This window comes from Camponotus vicinus, unplaced genomic scaffold (assembly GCF_025532165.1).
Source record: "Camponotus vicinus isolate PSW18456_S1 unplaced genomic scaffold, iyCamVici1.0 SCAF_7, whole genome shotgun sequence".
In the NCBI taxonomy this organism is placed as follows: Eukaryota; Metazoa; Arthropoda; class Insecta; order Hymenoptera; family Formicidae; genus Camponotus; species Camponotus vicinus.
Genome location: NW_028141979.1, coordinates 1,834,077 through 1,855,904, shown reverse-complemented (window position 1 = coordinate 1,855,904; position 21,828 = coordinate 1,834,077). Strand labels below are relative to the sequence as shown.

General features: G+C 36.6%; 2 protein-coding genes across 22 annotated transcripts in view; both read right to left on the bottom strand.

Moving 5' to 3' along the window:
• Positions 1–3,035: 3,035 nt before the first annotated feature.
• Positions 3,036–10,077, bottom strand: LOC145974500 (uncharacterized). Its single transcript, XM_083104363.1, has 5 exons — positions 10,023–10,077; positions 6,970–7,518; positions 6,140–6,416; positions 5,374–5,475; positions 3,036–4,073 (listed from the first exon to the last, which is right to left on the bottom strand). The coding sequence occupies exons 1-5, from the start codon at positions 10,026–10,028 to the stop codon at positions 3,235–3,237; spliced, it is 1,773 nt and encodes a 590-aa protein (XP_082960489.1). The 5' UTR covers positions 10,029–10,077; the 3' UTR covers positions 3,036–3,234.
• Positions 10,078–12,395: 2,318 nt separating this feature from the next.
• The window catches only part of Sei (potassium voltage-gated channel seizure), a 102,418-nt gene continuing 92,985 nt past the window's right edge, over positions 12,396–21,828 (bottom strand). For 10 of the 21 annotated variants that reach the window (XM_083104510.1, XM_083104513.1, XM_083104511.1 and 7 more), the window contains 6 exons: positions 21,080–21,175; positions 20,624–20,764; positions 20,096–20,417; positions 19,785–19,862; positions 18,548–18,778; positions 12,396–18,098 (listed from right to left, as the gene is read on the bottom strand). In XM_083104510.1, the coding sequence (XP_082960636.1) occupies positions 17,732–18,098; positions 18,548–18,778; positions 19,785–19,862; positions 20,096–20,417; positions 20,624–20,764; positions 21,080–21,175 (1,235 nt within the window). In that variant the 3' untranslated portion in view covers positions 12,396–17,731. Of the gene's footprint in view, positions 18,099–18,547; positions 18,782–19,784; positions 19,863–20,095; positions 20,418–20,623; positions 20,765–21,079; positions 21,176–21,828 lie in introns of all 21 variants that reach the window. The other 11 variants (XM_083104512.1, XM_083104531.1, XM_083104515.1 and 8 more) reach the window with 8 other exon arrangements.

Genomic DNA, 21,828 nt, shown 5'->3' with positions numbered 1-21,828 from the left:
TCCTGAGTAACGTGCAGGAGGTTTTAGCCGTCGCTCGTTGTTTATTAAAAAGTTATTAACAAAAGAAGTTTTATAAATGGAACTTAATTTTCGGACACCATGTACAATAACAGATCTTTCGTCGCGTTGAAAGTTATAAACGTGAATAAACGTAAAGAAAAACGCAAAGAAAGGCAAATTAAAGGTAAATAAAAAAAAGGTAAACAATTTAAATTTATATAGAATTTAATACAATTTAATACAATTAAAAAATATCACAAATGTATGTGTACACACACACACGCGCGCGCGCGCATGGGGGGTGCAAGGGGGCCTTCGGCCCCCCCCTCCCGCAACCACCCCGGCGGTAGGCAAGGTGGACCTCGCTTTACAACTTACAGCATATATCCATTGTGATTGAACTCTTCGCAATGCGTCCCCTACCGGCGGGGTGGTTGCGGGAGGGGGGCCCCCTTGCACCTCCCGCGCGCGCGTGTGTATGTGTGTACACATACATTTGTGATATTTTTTAATTGTATTAAATGTATTTAAAATAATTACAACGAGCGACGGCTAAAACCTCCTGCACGTTACTCAGGACAGTGACCTTGACAACATATGTCAAGATCAAGGTTATTGGGGCTGGGTCTCCTATTCGGTATATTTACCAAATATTTAGTTAATAAATCGAACAATATTGCATTTGGCTCGCCATTTACTGTTGCTATACGTACATAATTAATCAATTAATCGAACAACTGTATTGCGGTTCGGTTTTGGTCGACACATGTATATATATATATTTCTAAAAATAACGCAGATATTTCAGAACAAAGTTTATATATATATATATATATATATATATATATATATATATATAGAGAGAGAGAGAGAGAGAGAGAGAGAGAGAACCACAAAACTTATTAAAAAAATTAAAATTAAAAATTTATTTATATTTATATACATAAGTGTCTTGCTATTCTAGGACTCTAGTATTACATTAAATAGTGGTGACACTCGAGATTGCTTTTGAAACTAAATGAATCATATACCATGACGTGATACATGTGTTCAACATATCATGATATGGTATATCGTTTAGAAGCATGCAAATGATTACACTTATATACGTCTGATGTAGTATTATCTTTTTCGCATTTCATATAAAAAAGCCGGATGGATTTATCTTCTTTTCCAAACCTTTTACTATCTTTTATATATATTTTGAAATTTATGTCATAATCCCCTGAAAGAAAAACTCGTTTCTGTAGGAAAACAATCTTTATTTGATCAGTAATGAAACAGTGCTTTAATAAAATAAAACGTTTATTTTATTATTTTAAGAGACAGTGACATAAGAGATTTATACATTTCCGATAAAATAAAACAATTCGATCAATTAAAATATTCACATGTTTAAGATAATTCTTATAATTATCTTCAATGCATTTAAAATGATAGTACTTATATATAAATGAATGTATATGACATATATACATATATATATATATATATATATATATATATATATATTATATACATATATATACATATATACATATAATATATAAAAATATATAAAAGTATATTATATTAAAATTCTTCCAGTAATCGATATTATTTCGTAAAGAAAAAAATATTGTATATCTTTCAATAAAAGAAGTTTGTCGTTCTCAATAAAATAGCATTTGTTCTTTGGTAAAAATAAACTAATTAATGATTTTCAATTCTTATATATAGAAATTTTTACATTTTTAAAATTAAGAATACTTCTATAATTTTAACAATTTCAATATAAAATTTATTTATACTCTTAAAATAATTAATATTTTGCTTAGACAAATATTCTTTTGATAAAGTCGAGATAATTACTTAATATAAAAAATGTTATTTTGATTTATTTTGAGAAATTAACGCATATATGATTTTAAAGCCACTTGTTTATGGCATAGTAAGTCCCTTGTAGGTCTTACTCTTGAAGACTTATGTATGTATATACGTTCAGGTCTGCTGTGATCGCAAATGACGAACGAAGACAATGTAACAAAAAAATCTTTATCACAAATTAAATTATAACATATATAAAATCACAATAATTATCCTATATATAATTAACAAGAAATTATTTTATTAAAATATATAATTAACAATATAATATATAATTAACAATATAATATATAATTAACAAGAAATTATTTCATTAAAATATAATTAAAAAGAAATTATTTTATTAAAATTTAGATTTCTCTGACTTGCTCACAGAATCTATATGTATGTATGTAATCGTTTCCGTCAGTAAATCAAGATATATACCGAATGTCCTAAAAAATTACTTCAAATCTTCTTCTTGTTTAATAAAAAACATAAGATCTCGAAGATTTTAGCGATACTCGGTAACCCATGACACAACTATGTGTTTCAATAGTATCCGAAATCTCCTCAGATATGATATTGCTCTTTCATTCCGACTTTGAAATCAGTCGGATTTTAGAAATCGCTTTCGCTTTATTGTTAGCTTCTCTTGTTCCTCGAAGCTTATGTAATCGTTGGTAAAAAAAATCTTTATCGTCCATAAGGATACAGAGATCTGTACCTGTATTTGAGTGGATATGGATAGTACGCGACCGTGTAGATTACTGTAACAGAAAGAATGCGGATGCATTAAAACATGTTAATACTTTTTAGATAATAATGTGACAGATATAGGGGGGGGGAAATATCTCTTTTTTTAAATTTTTATTATAATAATTTATCTTAATATAAAATAAATTAATAATTATTCAAGTTTATTTTTCTAAATCTAATACAAATCTACAAATGTCATTTCAATGTATAATCTTCCTTTTCTAATCGCAAATAACTATGTTATATAATTCTATAACAACATTTATCAAATAATTCTATAATATAAAAAATATTTAAATATTATCTTTCCTATCTATTTTATTTTACTTATCTATATTTACATAATTACATGCTCGACAGCATATTATGCAAAATAAATGAAAGTACATATTTATTCTTACTACATGTTCGGGGTGACAAGATATGATATTTCACCACATTGTTAAATACACATATGTCTATGTGTGTATTGTACTTTCACTCAAGTTTTTAAAAAATGTCAGAGAAATTGTTCCGACGTCAAGATATATCGTCACACTTATCGAAAGAACTTGCGAAATTTTTGAAAAAAATGCCATTATTTCACACACGTTGTAATATGTCGATGCGTTACCTGCCTCGACTTCACAGTCAATGGAACTTCATCTTCTGCAGCGACGAGTAAAGCGCGAGTCGTTTGGCGAACGCTCGCCTTTGGAGAACATTCCTCTTATAGAGGTGATTCAGCGTCTTAAAGGGAGCAAACGATTGCAAGCCTTGATCCTGCCAATAATAGGCTGATGGCGCCGGGTTCAAAAGAGGCACTTTCAGCGGACCGCCCAAGTCGCCGTGAAGATGATTCGCGAACTGGGGCTGCCCGTGAAAGTCCACGTGCGGCTTCAATTTGGGTAGATCGAGGGCACCGGGCAGAAGGGACACTTTCAAGGGCGCGATCTGCGGCTCGGTGTCTATGGACAGACTCGAATACACCGATGTACCGCCGCCATCATCGTGCGGCAGTTTGATCGAGTCGAACGAGGCAGCGGGATTCGCCGGGTATTGAATCTGCTGCAACAGGGAATAGTCTACGTTCGGCTGAATTGACGAAGTTGGATCGCCTAGATATGGAAAGTGATGATGCAACGGTAACAGAGGCTGTTGATAAGCGTTGTCTTGTCCAAGGGGAAAGTTTTGCACCGTGTTACCATAATTCTGCGCTGCAATGTCGTGATTAAGCGCCCCGTAGGTCGGAGCTAGTTGCTGCGAGGGAGGATAAGAGTTCACGTTGCTGGTATCTTGATTGATGGTTTGATCCTGCGAACTGAGACTACCTTTCAGGAGATTTGCGACGGTGGAACCCTTGGCCGGTCCACCGAAACTCTCCTCTAACTTGGACAGATCCGGCTTTTCCTGCGCCACCACGTTCGTACGTTGGTCGTCCAGGTCAGATTTCGTCGGTGTCACGATCAGCAGGCCGCCCTGACCATTGTCTGTGAACGTGACGTCTGTCAGTCACGTTTATTCAGTGCTTTAGTGTTAAGTACAGATTCGTTAGTCGAGGTGGAGCATAAAAGCAGATACTGTCAAATACATTGTTGTGCCCAAGTACAAGTATGCCGAAGGTACTACGTGTCAATCGGGTGGGTGCCAAGTGTGGGACAACATAAAATTTCGTATATGCGGTCAAATATATGAACAATTATACAAATTTGCAGAAAATAGTTACAGGATTTATCATTAAAGACTAGTGCGTGTGTCATACACAAAAAGTGAATTTTATAGAAGAGACAGTATACAACATAAAATTACATACATAATTTTTATATTTTGTGATTGCAACACACCCAGTGAGAAATGACAAGTCGGATAGACGTTTGTTAGACGTCTAAGATGTTTAATAAACGTCTATTGGACATCTATTAAACGTCTTAGACGTCTATTCGACTTATCATTTCTCACTGGGCATTCATTATGAGATATCTAATAATCGACATAAGCCATATTTTACTAATATTTTTTTAAAAAATCAATTTATATATAAATCAATTTATATATTTATATATAAAATTTATATTAACAGGGATGCATGAAGATATATACTACTACAGATATATACTAAAAAAAGCGTAAAAGAACTTGAAAAAGTATGTCAGAAAATACAGGCTGTACCGTAGATATCTCTCGGTCAATAACTTTTGGGGAAAGTGAAAGGTCGCGTGTTGATACACGTGGGAAGAGTCACTCGGAATCGTGAAACGAAATCCTGTTTGTTCCGGAGGAATTGACATTCACTGCGACTCACAGCGATGACGATGTTGCGATACGGAAAAGGAAATTCGAGCGTCATCAAGCGAATTGCATTAAAAAGTTTCCAGAAGAACATCGAAAGCATTGATTCCCGTTTAAGATATTATAATTGTCAGTTGGTGGCGAAATTTATTCGTGAAAGCGGTAACTGATAGCGTTCTCTTAAATAAATTAAAAGGATATAAAATTAAAAGGATATCTTGCTATTTTTTAAAATTCAAGGAGAAAACAAAGACTTCTTGATTACTTTTTCCTCTCCATGGAAGCTATTGTTTCTTTGCATAATTACTTACATAGGAAATATTAGATGAAGAGAGAGAAGTCGTTATACTTATTAAGTCTTCATCAGTGCGTAAATACTACCTTGGATTAATTGCATATCTTAGAAAAGCGTAAAAACATAGAAATAGAGTACACAATAGTGTGTAGGAACTTTACAAACAATATAACTTTACGATTACATGTACTGAAAGTGAAACCTACCACCTGGTGGCACGTTGTAAGTCTCGTGTGGATTGTAATCATTAGGCGCCTCGGAATAATCATCAGAACTTGGTGGTGGTCCAGGATAGTTGGAATCATGTCCTGTATATTACAAAAAAATATTTAAAGAACATTAATATAATCACGTGTGTATGTATATATACATAAATAAATATTAGAGCAATCAACTCGATAATTATATAGATTATAGGGATACATTTTCAATTATAGACTACATCATTTCAATTTGAAATTCAAAAAACAAGTATATAACAATTAAAATTGTAATATATCGCGATCTTTATCGTATGTCAACTTGTTTCGAATCATTTTCGATTATAACGTTCTATTGTTATCGCAAATGGATTCGAGAAAAGTAGATAATACCTGGTTAGAACTGGAACATATGATTATCCTTCAAATTATCGTATTCATAGATAAATAATCGATTGGCTTGTAGTTAATGAAATAATGATCTTGAAATAATGATTTTCTTCTACAGTCTGTCATTTTTCAAAGACAAAATTATATCTTTGATCGATTTCCACGATTAATCGATTGATTGTGATATAAACAAGTGAGCGTACAATAGAAAGTAATACGTCACAAGTTTTTATTTATGTCTGTATATATTATATGATGCTTGAGTCTTTTTATGACAACGCAATTTAGTTTTTTATTAATTTCATAATCAATCTTCTTCACTATTGTTAATTACAAGCAGAAAAAACTTATTTTATTTTATAAAAATTATTTAATCCCTCACCTATATTTTGAACTGGCGGATGATCATAATAAGTTTCTGATGAATAAGGCTTCGGTTCCGTCACTGCGCTGGCCGCCAGACTTTTACCGAAGGACGTGATGACATCGCCGGCTTTACTGACAACTTTAGCTTTGCCCGCCAAGAGATAACTACTGCCTTTGACTAGTTGGCCCTTCAGAGCTAGCACGCCACCGCCGATCGCCTTGAGAGCTTGGAATAGCGTGCTAAAGATCGCCTTCTTGAAGTCCCAAGGGCCGAAAGCCGGTTTCTCTACATACTAAAAAAATATCAAATATCAAAAATATTTTCATGTTAAATTATGTCAATGTGTTGCATAATAAAATATATTTTTAATATATTTATAATACATTTTGTCTCAATCTTTTTCCCCCACATCTTTCTTCTATCTTTAAAAAAGAATATATTAAATACTTTTTTTTAGAAAGAAATTATTTACTACTCAACATAATGGCTTATCTAATGTCTAATACAGTAATTTTCACTTCAGTAATTTTCATTTTCACTGTTTATTTGTACTGCTACATGGAATATCTTGCAATGTTTCAAATGAGTCAAAGGAGATAATAGGAGCACATAATTCCGAAAAAGGTAGCAATAATTAAAAAACCGGTTAAAATTTCACTCCTTTGCAGAGCAACTTTAACGACCTATATCACGTGTGCTTTCAGTGTATGTAGAACGACTTTTTATAAGGAGCCAACAATTTTTTCTTCGTGCTGTCTTTCACCTTTTGTGACGTTTCTCTACTTGAGTAAACAAGAGGTGTGCAAAGTGTTTTAATTAACCATTTGAAAAAAAATGACGATTACCGTATAACTATGTTCCACTGCTGGTGCACCGTATGCCGGAGCGTGATACACCGTTTGACTGCTACTCGCCAATGCTTTTCCGGCAGAGCTGCTCGACGCACTCGCGATACCGCTTAACAAACCGCCCGCTATGCCGGTTAGAAGACTGGCAGATCCGGCATCGAAGCCCCTCTTGATCCTCTCCTGCATCATCGTGGTGTATCTCGGATCGGCGATAACATCGATCATTACCATCTTCTCGTCGTCGGTCTTCTTCGTCGCATCCGATTCCTTCGAAAGGATGTCGGAAATTACCTCCCATGGCGATTCCCTTTGATCCGCGTCGCTCTTGGTCTCATCCAGACGATTCTGATCCTCGGGAGATCTCCAAACCTCCGGCGAATTTGCGAGATCGATTTCTCCTTGAGATTGATTGTCCGCGTCTCTCCGATACGGAGCCAATCGCTCCAGCTGTTCGGCTGCTCTCCTCAGCAATGTTTCCTGGTCGTTCGTCGCAGTTTCCGAGTGAGCCACGATTATCGAGCACGTCAGAATCAAGAAATTCCTCAGCTGAAACGTACGGTGAGAAATGATAATATATGTATAATATAATTATAATATATTATACATGTGAGGGTCTTTTTAGATTTGCTGTTCCTCTATAAAATGATGATTCTCCAGATTTATTAATTATTGTATAAAGTTTCATATTCCAGCAAGGTTCTCTCTGAGAAATTAGACATTATTCCATGGAGAAAAATATCGTATTTACTACGAAAAGTTTAAATTTTTAAATAGAATAAATCTGATGACGTGAATGATCTATCCGATCATGTTGACTTTTTTCAAATTATTCCATTGGGACTGATTCCATTTAATCGAGCGCTGCTTTGCTAGCTTTTAATAATAATATATGTTCTTAATTGTATTGATTTAATTTTATCTAATTGTTTAATTTAAATATTTTGCATATTAATTCAAATATTTAATTCTATCTACAAATATTATTCTTTTACTTAAATTTTTCTATTTCCCAAAATTTAATCAGATTGTTAATTATCTTTTTCAATGCATTTTTATCTTATACACGTCTGTGAATCTTTTTGAATTTTTTTTTGCGTAAAGAGATTTTCCTTCCTGTTTATCATTCTTTAATAAATAAATGAATAAATATCTACTGATTTATGCATATTCTTTGGATCTTAAGTGATTTTTCTTTAAGAATTAATCTATAAGAATCTATAAGATTATCTATAAGAAGCTGAGAAGCAACAATTGTACATCATTGATTATATATTGAGGATAGCAATGGTAACTGCTAAGCAATGCCTTAGAAAAATTTCTATCGCGTTCTTATTATATAAATCAAATTAATGCCTACAGATTATTCCGAGGGTCAAGAGTTGATCTTGAAGAATTATTCAAGTATAAAGCGTATCAACAGGAGTGCAACAAGTAGAGCGACGTCAGGTGAAAGTCACGCGACTACCGGCGGTTCGAAATACACTCACTACATGAATCGGTGGTATACATGACTTGAGGCAAAAACGACCATCTCGTCAATACTGATAGTTTCACATAGATATGGTGAGACAAATAAAACGAAACACCGCTCCTTAGTAATATAAAGCGTAGCATAAAGTTGCGCAATTTATTCTCTGCAGAACAATCTGGTTTGTTACGAGTATTAGCGAAAGTAATCATTACCTTGTCATAAATAAATCATATGACGATCGATCTCAACGAAAAAACACGTGTCCACGAGAAACAATGACGAATTGTTTCAATAACATTTGAACAATTCTTTCGATCATTTGTCGCTTGAATGAGCGAGAGTGATCGTTGTAACCTTGATCTTGCAGGTCATTGACTGACCTAGTTTGTCACATGCATTCTCGACGGTTTCTAAAAAGCAGCGATTAAACGCTAGCTAATAAATATTTTTAGTTTTCGTATTAGACAAAGTTATTAGACAAGTTTTCCAAAAAAAAGCTATTTTCTTTGCAAAGAAAATCGATATAAAGTAATAAATAAACCGGAAGACAAACTTCCGGTTTGAGAGATCACACTTTGCAAATAAAATTTGCCTCTTTTTATCATATCGTTTTATTATATCTTCCATCTTTTGCTATATATTAGACGCGCACGATTATTACTGCAAGTAAGTCGAATTAGAAAGTAAATCTTACAGGAAGATATATACATGCATATATGTATCAAAGTAACATAAGCAGATAAAATTAATCTTCTCAATGATTTCGCAATCTATCCGAAAATATTAAAAATACTTTTGAAAAGCTTAAAGCCACATAATAAAAATACCTCATAAAAAATTAAACACCTTTCTCTTCGCAAATAGAAACTCGTAGCCAAAAAGATCGACACGTGAAATAAGTTATTTAGATTCGTCTAATAAATAATCAGAATAAATCTGCAATTATAATAAGAATGGAATGTAAGCTAAAGTAAGAGCAGAATCTATAATAAATACAATGCATTCGGAATTAACATCTTAAATCATGAAACGATGTGGCTTATTAAAGTAAGCTTATCATCTTAGAAAGGACGCGGATGCGGTAACTTTCGACAAAGGCATTTTAGCCACGAAGTAATTATTCCTTTACGGCTCGCGGTCCGTGCAGCTGTCGAGGAAACTGTCCCGTTCTCATTGTTGCGTGTGAAACTCGCAACGAGGAGTGTACCGAAGAAAGGTTACGGACAGAACTTTCACGTGGCATTGAGAAGCGAGGCGCCTTGCTCTCGAGTGGCGTGAAATCGGCAAACACACGCCGCTAATGATGATAAATACACGGAATTAGCGATCGAGGGGATTTCGAAAGGAAAATGTAAGATTTCATTGATAAAAAAATTATGGCACTTTTTAATTGCTTGCGATAAAACTTGCGAGTCATCTAGATGATGATGAGAAATCGAGAAATCGATGAACGTCAATCACACGGATTAATCCCGACACGAATTAAACGTATCTTTTATACGAGCGCTTAGATGTCAATTGACACTTTACACATCTTTACGATACGAGAGGCACAACGATAAGATTGCGAAACGCGTACCTTCATTCTTGACTTTCACGTACGACGGCGAAATGATCACGGCACTCTCACTGAGCTCACTGACCATCGCCATGGGATAGATTCTCTCTTTATACCGACTCCCACTTTGTAGGAAAGTGACATCCATCTTGCCCAGTTGTGGGTCTACCGAAATTAACGCTCGTACTATTACGTTATAGCTTACCTCGTGAATAATAACCGAGCAAATTTTATTATTTCCTGTCGTGTACGTAATTAATCATTACGTAAATAATTGAAAAAGAAAGCAAAGCAGATATATTTTAAAGAAAGCAGATATATTTTATAAAATTGAAATTTCGAATTAACATTTTTTGAATATATCATCAATTTAATTTTATATTATCTCACCGATTTAATTTTCGTGCTTTATTATTTTATAAATATGAGATTTAAATATAAAAATTAATATAAAAATAAAAAAAGTGTAATAATAATATAATGATATAAATTTACAATATTGCTTTTATTATTCAAATTTTTTGATAGCTTGGCGGCCAAATGCAGTGTCCCATAAAAATCTGTGACTTTATGATCGTCATTCTGGAATTTTGACATATTGATTAATTTATACAATTGTGTTGTCTTCACTTATGATAAGCAATGATCGATTGTATTAATAAGTACAATTTGTACAATGATCGATTGTATTAATAAGTACAAATAAATATAATCATGCAAAAATACGTTTTAGAATGTCGTGAAATGAAGGTTAAACAATGAAAAATAATACGGATGTCATTAGCATTTCTGATATCAGACTGCCAAGCATTGTATTGTCATGTGGAACCACTTATTTACTTTCTTCGATTTTTATCGTACCAACTTACAACCTGTCACGAATGCGAACCAAAATTCGCGATGGGTGGAAAATACACATCACATCGGACGCACGTTGCAAGGTGCATTGTAGAAACGCGGAAAAGGAAGGACTTGAGATATTATTTTTGACGAAATTCACGAGTCAAGTCACGTGAATGAAAGTTGACATGCGGAACATGTGTCAACTCTTTAGAATATCAAGCTTGCTAACTAAATAATCGTTTTCATTGGGTGTACATGAGTAATGAACTGTTAATAAAAGAAATTTCCGCTACTTATATTACAAAATTATAAATTTCAATTTTAATATTCATTTATTTTGATTATAAAATAAATAATTATTTGATATTATTCATCGATAATTATTATATGCAACTTTCTGACAACTCTCGCCCACGCGGAATGAAACTAAAATCATTACAGCGTGATGGTCCCTTTACCTCTATTGTCTTTCCGACGATATGGAATAGAAAGTATGTCGTTATAGACATCGATTTATATCTCCGATTGTAATTCACGGAGGAGAGCCGATTAGTCATGGATATAATTTATGAACTGTATTTTATGTTCTACGTAATAACGAGATGATTGCCATCCGTGCATCGAATTGTAACGACTGGCAGATCCGTGCTTCGTTCACAGGCGTTTCCTGGCTCATTCCAGACATCGAATTTCCAATAAGTTTCGAATAATCGACCTCTGAGTCGCGATGGTTTGCGGTGCGTTTTCACTGCGCATTAATTATTTTTATATAAGTCTTGGTTGCGTGTCAACTATGTAACATTTACATTGAAATATCAAAAATGCGTAAGATGACTTTACACGGATATAGCTTCGTATTAATAATGAAATAATAAATAAATGATGTCTTATCGCTGATTTAATAAATATAAATAATGTAACGGAAGTGATAAAAGCAAAGTTTCCAATAAAATATAAGTGGCTTAGAGATCGATGAGATAAATCACTCGTTTATTTGATATGTTGTGCTCATATTGTTAGATTATTCGTATGTCGTAATATTTATTGCGAGAATGTTTTCACTTACCTTACTTCGATTCGCTTCAAATCTTGAGAGCGGCAATTCTTCATAAATTGATAATCAATTCCGCGGTAATGATGAATTTTACGCTCTGCTAAAGAAAGAATATTTTTTTCATTCTGTCATGTTTTAAAAATATAATGCATGTATGTTATCCATTTTTGTTATTATTTTCCGTTATCGTGAATCTTTAATAATTTTTGATACAGCATTAGAGAGACAGAATAAGATGATATAAATTATAAGTATATTTATAAATATTTTATAAAAATATTTATTAGCAATTATATTATAAATATTTATTAGCAATTATATAGAGCAACGAAAATTAAAAATCTTTTTTTTAGTCCATAATTTTGTTTCGTTTAATAGCCGATGATTTGTTTCTCATGATATCGTTGAAAATAATTTGCTAATTAAATGATAGATTAGAGGGTAAGCTCAGGGAAGCCGGATATAGTGAGGCAAACATGAATAAATAAATGCATAAATTGGCATAGTGAAAATATGTAATAAACATATTTTATGCAATATATGAAAACTTATAGATACACAACACGGCTTCGTCACCATCGGTACCACCGCCACTCCCAGCACCTGCTCCACCGCCAATCACCGAATCTCGGTCATGTAACTAACAATCTACGCGATAATATAGAAAATTTAATATTTCATATCCATAACATGTGTGATTTAACATCTGAAATAGCATATTCGCGCCATTTTTCTCTCTCGCCTGTTGCATCTAAAATCTAATTAAACCGTTACAAGTGTAATTTTTAATTAAAAGAAAAATGCGGGGAAACAATGCCTTAGTTTTTAAATGGATAAAACTAAAGCTAGCGAATCCAACGTTTATTTCCCACTCAAGATCGTTTATTTTTCGTTCTAGAGGAAACGCATCGGATGGTTCGGCAACGTAACGGAACTCACAGGAATCATCTCCTACGGCCGGGAGTGTTAGCTGGAGGGCAGGAGCGAAGCGGGGGCGGTGCAAGAAGTCTCTCTCCTTTGTCACGCTCACTTTCGAACTAATTTTCATGTTACGTGTTTACAAATCAGTGCGCTCGGCGTACAATCGTACATGATCCAAGAGATTATATCATATATATATATGTATATATACAGAACAATCGTAAACCGCTGAATCTGGGTAAAGAACACGCGATTGAATTCATCTACCGCGGTTGTAGGAATTTCCCTCCTTTCATTCTCTATCCTTCTTCTCTTTGCCCCTCTTCACTCTTTTATTTCGCACGCGAAAATGGAAGAAGATATATATGATCGAGGCTTCAATCCAATTTCAATCCAATTTCCAGTTCTGAACCGACGCAGAATTAGCTTTGTCAAATATACTCATCTTCCACTTTTTCGGAATCAATAACTTCTACAAGTACGCCTTCGCATGTAAGTCTGGACGTGAGACGAACTCTCTTCATTCATACAACTACGTATTCACATATTTCTCGGCGTGCGAGTGGACCAACCGCGATAGAAGAAAAAAAAGCAAGATGCGGCCTCGATGATAAATCGCAGGATTCTATTTTTATCGGCGGACAGGCGATAGAGATTGAGAATCTGAGGGATCAAGGTACTCGATGATGCTCGGTGCGTAGCCACTCGAAAGACGAAGGACGAAGTGTAACATTGCGATGGAAGGACCTCGAATGATCCTGCCTCGACGAATTTCGCGCTCAGCGTTCTCTTAGAAGCGATTTCGAAATTGCCGGAACTAGAAAGGCTCTCCGCGACACCAAAACCTCTCGGAATTCTACAAAGAGACAGACGCAAGCACATTCGGTAGCAAAGATTAACAAGTCGGCGTAATTAGAATCGAGCTCTCGAGATATAAAGAAGCGATTGCGTCCGTCATTCCCGCTGCACTTTTCCCTCAGATTGAAGAAGAAATTGCAGCGCGGCCGCTTTCATTAAACGAAATAATTTTTCAACGGACTCTCTCTTTCTCTATTTCCTCTTTCCATTAAAATGCGGAATATTAATAATAAAAGTGAGATATTTCTTTGCTTCCATGATAGTTTTCCCGGTGGGATTCCGAGAGCGAATTTAATTACGGCGACTTTTTAATCGTAATTACAAGCTATTCAACTGCTCCGCTCTGCTCTCGATCTCCCTTGGAATCGAAGAAGCGACGCATTTGTTTTGCACAGCATAAGTTTATAATTGGGCGCAGACACTATGTATAAAATGTTTTACATATGTATGTTTCCCCGAGCGCGAGAAAGACGTAACGTGTTAAAGTATCTTTAAACGTAGTTTCCGCGACCGATCGGGCACTCGAGTGCGACTTGTAATTTCATAACACAAGAAGAGACAACTTCTCAATCACGCGTGCTCCTAGCATCTCGCGCGCTCAGCCTCTTCGCTGGCTGTTTCTGGGCGATTGAGGGCGATCACGTTCAACCGCTTAAAGCTTCTCAATTTTTCGCATTGAGCTTTCTTCAATCCATCCATTTTCAGATAATTTCCGAATATCAAAAATAATTTAAGTAATTTTCAATTTTATTTCCTTTAAAATAATTTTTACATAGATCTTTACCTGTCGATTTTACACCGAAGGTGTCTCGTACAATTTAAATATCTTTTATGTATAATATTCTAAAATATATATGAATAAAATGTGCAGATAATATATTCTTAATTTGTCGTGATTATTTATTTAGTATCATATATGATAAAATTATGAGCATTGCTTCTTAATATTCTTTATATTCGTCTATAAAAATAGCGATATTTGACAACACCGAGGCAGATAATCCTTAATTGGTACGACACTAGAATATTGTACTCAGTTTATTCCTAAAATAAAAAAAAAACAAAAATATAGATATTTATTTTTAAGACACAAATAAAGAAAAGAAAAAAATTCTCCATTCTGTTTATAACGTGATATTCTAATAGATAATGCCGTACCAGTTAAGGAGTAGGGTGTCTTTTTATAGACTTGTAATATTTCTCGAGAGAGGAACCAGCCTCCTCGATTTACACTTCCGTTTTTATTTTCTTTAATTGAGACTGATATGGCGACAGAGCCAGGCGATGATATGTATTTTTGTCATATGTCAGTGATTCGAGACAGATTTCGTGCAGTGAACGTGGTCGCTCTCGATCGGGATCACGCCGGACTCTCTCCCTCCTTCTAAAGAATCGTACTTAATCGTACGTACAACTCCTGCCGTGTACCTAAGTGCGAGAATCCACGTGTGCTGCGTGTACTACTGATAATTTAACAATCAAAAAATCGTCATCTGCGGAATTGAAAGCTGCGTTTTCCTCCCCCCTCCCTCCTATCATTTATTAGCGCTGCGCTGCTGCACCACCGCTTCGTCGCAGAGAGTTAACTATGAATCGTGTGTGTTTAATCGTAATACATCGAATGTATTCGGTACAGCCTAGAATACTGAGCAAAGAACGAACAGATCATCAGCGATCGATGATTCGCGAACGATCTCGAAGCGCCGTTCGTAGTGAATATCTGTCCGACTCCTCTCTTTCTCTTTCTTATTCTCTTGTCTCGATCGCAAATCGTAAATATAAAAATTTACCGCAAAGTCTCGAGTCAAGGTAAGATTCCCAGGATCGATCGATCGCTGTTTTTCAGCTTTTTTTGACCGCTATTCGCGACACCAGTGACGGAAATTGAGAGATGTTGCGGGAGGACAAGAAACGAAAAGAGAGGAAGAGAAACCAACGTTTATACGCGTTTAGGAGCAATAGCGACTCGAAATGCTTTCGTAAAAAATTTATAGAATATATATGTATATATGTATATATACACACACACATCTATATGTTTTCCTCTCTCTGTATATATGTGTATATATGTAGAAGTATATATATTATTGCGTAGGCATCATGTCGTCGGTGTTATTTTCTTCATTTCCCCCCTTCCCCCTTGTCACACTTGCGCTTCTTTCATTGCTGTATAATAGTGAGATAACAGTAATAATAATAATAACGATAATAATCACATAAGACTAATAATAATAATAATAATAATAATAATAATAATAATAATAATAATAATAATAATAATCATAATTACGACAATATGACAAGCATAATTATAATGATCTTGATAATCGTCTAATGTCGCCTGTGCGACATTACGTTCTGTCGCGTTATGTCTGTATAAAGGACATGGCTACTTTGTACGGCGGCTGAAAAAAATCGTTTCTTCGTGTTCCGCCGATGTTTCGGCTTAAATTGCTATGCGATAATACCTTTCGGTAACGCGAAATACTTGTTTTAAGTTATCGTTACCTTAATACCGTCGTAAACCTAACGTTGCCTATAAAGCGAGAATAAAAAAGAAGGTGCCCTAACGATCGTCTTAATTGATAACCCGCCAGAAATCGCGACTATTCGCTCGCAAATTACTCTTTTCGCTCTTTCATTCGCCAGCAAATAGATATCGATCCAAAAGTATCGCGTTTCCACCGCAATTTAGCATCGAAAGACGGCGAGAATGCGACTCGAAGGCTATCAAAATATTTCGCGTGATAATAAATCAACTAAGACAATCATTTTTCTTAGTTTACTTTTCTAATCATCAGCATTATACTTTTCGCATCCAGCCGTATCTATGCGATATTTAACGGGTTAGATATTTTTTTTTTCGACTGTTTAATCTCGCGCAAGACGAAACACTTAATTCGCGATTTCGTCCTCCGTCAAAATCTCCGCGATTCCAATGTACTTTCAATGCACTTCTTTCGCCTTTAACGTGCCTATCTTATGATATACAACGCGTACGAGTGTGTCAACGTGTAAATATATATAAATAATTATTTGCGATCCTGTGTGAGTAAAATAATTGGCGTCTAATTGGCGATATATTCCTTTCGTTTGCTTCTCTTCTCGACGCGTAAAAAATCGATATGAAGAAACGAATATCGAATTGTCCGAACTGCTGCTGTCGGGAATCCCGAAGAGACAAGCGCTCATCCTGAAGCCGAATGTTTTAAGAGCCTAAATCGTACGATGTTTTTTAACAAGCGACCGTTTAATCCGAATTAGCACAGCGAAACATGACGGCCGTTACATGTCAGTGTCTGTATAACGCGAGAGAAACTCTTGACAAATAAAAAAATGTACATTTACATTATACGAAAATGTACATTTCGCAGCCAATATTTCGAGTACAAAAAATGATCTTCGCGCTTACAGGTCCGTTGATGCTCTAGAGCGTATGTAACTGGAGGAAGCATAAAGTTCATATTTTAATATTTATTTTTAAAAAACGCCAAATTTCTTCGATTTTTTTCAACGCTTAATATTATATAATATCTTATCGTAATATATAACTTTTCGAAATTCTTCTATTATAACACTCTCTTAATTCTCACATTTATGGAATATTATTACAAGTATCTTACACTCTTTATATCAATTATAATTCGAATAAAAAATTTAAAAAATTATGTCGATGTACAGAGAGCGTTTATGATACCTCAACTATGTCACTCTTTTTAATTTTTTCAGCTTCAATATAAACGAATCGTTAGCAAATGGAAATTCCTACTTTCAACTCTCTACGCTCCCTTTAACGTTACACGCTCTAAGGTTGACCTGCAGGCGTCGCGTTACGTTGCTCGCGGCTCGGCTGTATGATTTAACTTCGATATAAGCGTCGCATCGCGTTGACTATGTTGTCGATCGAATTAAAAACAAGATTTCCTCGAGGGAGGAATCAAAACGGCCCCGGTCACGCTCGACTTTTCGCATCCCCTCGACGAAACGAGGGAACCGATCATTATGATGTAGCTCCCGGCTGACAGAATTTTTTCCCCCTTCTTCCACTTCCCCCTTAACTACCGTGATCTTGATCGAGCTCGTCCAGCGATTCCAGCCTGGCGATGGGTGCTTCGTTTATCGTAAACTCCCATGACATGTCTTCGCTGATCTGCCTCGAGGACTCCTGCTGTCGCGATCCGCTCGTCTGCTGTCCCCTGCCTCCGCCCTCCTGCTGTCTGCCTTCTGACCGACCCTGTTGCCCCGACGTGGACTCGGTACCGTTGCCACCGCGATGGTTCGACGAGTCCTTGCGCGAGTCGCCGCTACGAGGACGCTGGGCGCCATTACCCCCTCGTTCCTCCGATGCTATGCAGCTCCAGGGATCCTCGCCCTCCGGCTCCGATCGTTTATTGAACGAGCTGTATCTGTCGCAGGGCACGCTTTGGTCAACGCGTTGGTAGAATCGTCCCGATCGGCGTAGACTGGTTGCCAAAACGCGGATGGAAGATCGATGTCCGCGGTTTGGCAACCGACACGCGGTAGCGCGTTTTCCAAATCGAGAAACAAAGTTGGAAACGATACGATAAACTCTTGAAACGAACTTTTGATTTTGGAAAGGATGGAAAAGGCGCCACCACCACCAGTCGAATTTTCCAATTTATTATTTATTAGATGTATAAATAAATTCTCCACTATTTTTTATGTTGAAAAATGATGAGGATTACTTTCAATCGAACTGTACAAGTATAATTTGTTAATAAACATCGAATTTTATAAAAAATAGTGGAAGGCTTATTTGTACAACTACTGGATCCAATATTTTGTGCAGTTCTCTTTAGGTCCAGGAAAAAGATCTTTCACGAGAGAAGCCCTTTATCAAACTACCTACCCACTCCGGTATTCACCCCTTCTGAAGGCTGCGGGCTGACTGTGCCAAGCGTGGGCCTGCTGCTGCACGCTGGTCGGTACAGCCAGATCGACCGGTTGGCTCTGCGACCTCGTGGGCCCGGTGCGGCTGTTCAACGCCGTCTGCAACGCCGTCGCAAGCGCGGACGTCTCCGACGTGACGGTCAGCCGCGACGTGCCCGATGACGTGGAGGTTGGCTCCCTCGTGGGAGGTCTACTACAGAGGGGAATGACGTTCTCAGCTGGATCGACGCGCGGATGCACGCGTGAGCTTTCTCATAAGTATAATAAGTAGAACCGCTAAAGATAGCTGAGATAGTAATACTTGAAGCGTACGTGGTTATATGTACAGTGGAGAATTCGACAGGCCTCTAATCTTCTAAGTTTGATTCCGAGCAGCGTCACGACGACGTCGGGGTATCGATCGCGCAATAGGACTGACATCGACCATTTTTCTCAGCTACGACTGAATGGTACGAATAATAGATGATGATGATGATGATGATGAGAGTAATATATCCATACATGAATAACAGATGATGATGAGAGTAATATATCCAAATGCACGCGAGCGAAGAAATAGTTAAGAGTGAAGAATGATTTGTCATATCAAAAAGTCGGTTCTTTCAACTTCAACTATAGTTTCATTAACTACACGTAAAAAGACAAAAAATAATTAGGCTAAAGTTAACCAACATTGTTAACTACTGCTAAGTCAAGTATATTCTTTTGAAACGAAGAAGAATGCTCAGAAATTGCAGAGATTATACGCCAGAGCGAGTATAGACAGAAGAAAAAAAGAAACAGAGAAGTACGTGCTAAAATTAGAGAAATACTTTTCTAGTAAAAAATACTTCCATTTCAACTTAATGTTTCTTGCATTTCTAAATATTATATTCGATATTATGAACTTTATAAGCGTGCGACGTTAGAAATGTATCTACGGAAAGAGTGTGCTAAAAATACAATACTCTAAGATAAAGATATGAAATCAATAATGATACACGTCGCCTTTAGAAGAAAATCTACATCTCTGCTTTACAGAAAATTGTTGATGCCAGTCATTAACGCGACTACTGGTTTTTAGAATTTTACATAATCATGCTTGTATAAAAACAAGGGAAAGTCTCGATATTGGATATATTAATCATCGTTTGAACTCGATTCCCGTGACACTGCTCGCACAAAGGGTTCAAAGAAGAATACGTGATAATGGTCACCTTCGGAACTTGTCCAACTTTTCCAAAATAAAAGACGCCGAAATCAAATGCAACTGATCCAGGGATTTCGAAAGAAGGCTTTCCAAGAATAACAAAATATCGATTACTTTCTGCGGGATTCTTACATTTTAATTCATAGGAGTCTACTGCACCGCGGAACATCGTAAACCCTCTACCGTAATCCGAACGCGTTGCTGTCGCGCACTATCTACCTTCAATGCGTCGTCTTTCAACGCGCACGAGAGGAACGCGATCCGACTGGATAATTAGAAGCGAAATTTAACACGCGAGATCCCGGTCTCGCTACTTACCTAAACAAGCCGTGCGACGTGCTGGGCTGAATCTTCCCGTTTCCGTTGTTCGACGGAACCGTCGGCGGTTGCGGCTCGCTCGCTGATCTCTGGACCAACGCTGGCGCCCGGCTACTTTGTCTCGCGCCAGCCCCCGCGGTTCCCGGCATCATCTCGATGCTGGAGCTCTCCCTGGACGAGTTGAGCGTCTGCTGGAGCAAGCTCAGGATCAATCTGATATCGCCGGCCATCGAGTGCTCCAGCGAGGACACCTGTCGCGACAGCAGATCGATCCTGGCGTTAATTTCTTCCACGGGCCGACCCGGACCGCTCTGGAAGTCGCCTGAAAGAGCAAACGTGTTCATCACGCGATAACTCGATCGCCCAAAAGATATAACTCGCATTACATCTCACGATAATAGGATCGATAGTATAATACACGTGTACGAGAGGTGATAATACAAGACGCGCGGAATTTTTTATCGTCGAGTGACAAGTAACGAATGAATCATGCGTAAGTTACTGAGATTAAGAGAAATGAGCCCCTACCATGGGAATGAGGATGCTGCGGGGGCGATGGTGTGGTGTAGTGGCTCGACGTTGTCGAAGTGGGACGAACGACGTTTTGACTGAGGCTACTCTCGCCAGCGGCGGAACTTCGGCGCGCTGGTTTCGTCAGTGGGGTGGTTACTAGGTTTAAACGCCATCAGTGAATATCGCGAGTATATGCGAATAGAATGAATAGAAAAGAGAGAGAGAATAAAAGAGAGAAAGAAAGAGTATTAAAAAAAGGATATTCTCTTATCGCACATACACACAAATATATCCGCGCTAAGGGATCTTTAACTACGACGTGCATCGCGAACAAGGGGTACAAGTGAATTGATGGTCATACGTTCTCTTCTGGATTCTGGTGCAGCGGATCTCCGCAGGTCGGGGACGCTTTAAATCGTGCACGATCTGGCCAATCTACTTCGACACTCGAAATATCCGAAATATACTCACTTTGCTTGGCGAGATAATCGTGGCTGGTAAGCGGCTGCAGGTGAATCTTGTGCTGACGTAGATCCGGTATGCTGCGCTTGAGATGGGTTAGCATGCCTGAACAACCAGGTTTCAAGGTGTTATCGAACTTGGGATTCAAACGAAAAGCAATTCGCGGAGAGCTTGAAGGAGGGAGAGAGAGAAAGAAATATAAAAAAGAACTCTATAACAGAAAAATGATATAACGTTAACAAAACGCTAAATAGACCGAAAGAACCGATAACATAATGTGAGCTACATCGAGCTGGAGGCAAGATACACTTTGAAAAAAGCCTACGAAAAAAATACTTTAACATCATTGCAAATTACAAGCGAATCTGAGCGATTGATTTTAAGATTCTTGTTTACGTCGCGCATTTAGCGCCAAATGTATTTATATGATCCCGTATCTTTAATCTGCGCGATACTAAATGAGTAAAATCTAAAATCAGGCAAATTAAATGAGAGATTTATATAAATATATTTAGCGCTATTTGTGAAACATCAATGTGAGCGCAAATGTTTGCAACTAATTTTTATAAAAGCTATAATTCTTATAATTTTTATAAAGGATTTCTACTATTATTAGTCAAAAAGAAAATATTTGAAATCTCGATCAATATATTAAAAGAAGATATCCTGCTTTATGGAGGTTCTATATCGTCGTGCAAAGAACAACATTCCTCAAACAGGATATTAGGAACAAACACGAGAAAGAGAGAGAAAGAAAG

Bases quoted from the DNA above. Each gene is read 5' to 3' on its own strand.
- LOC145974500 (XM_083104363.1), bottom strand. The intron at 6,417-6,969 runs GTAATCGTCATT...ATATTTTTTTAG, and splicing joins CAGTGGAACATAGTTATACG to TATGTAGAGAAACCGGCTTT. The intron at 4,074-5,373 runs GTAGGTTTCACT...TCACGTTCACAG, and splicing joins TTACAACGTGCCACCAGGTG to ACAATGGTCAGGGCGGCCTG.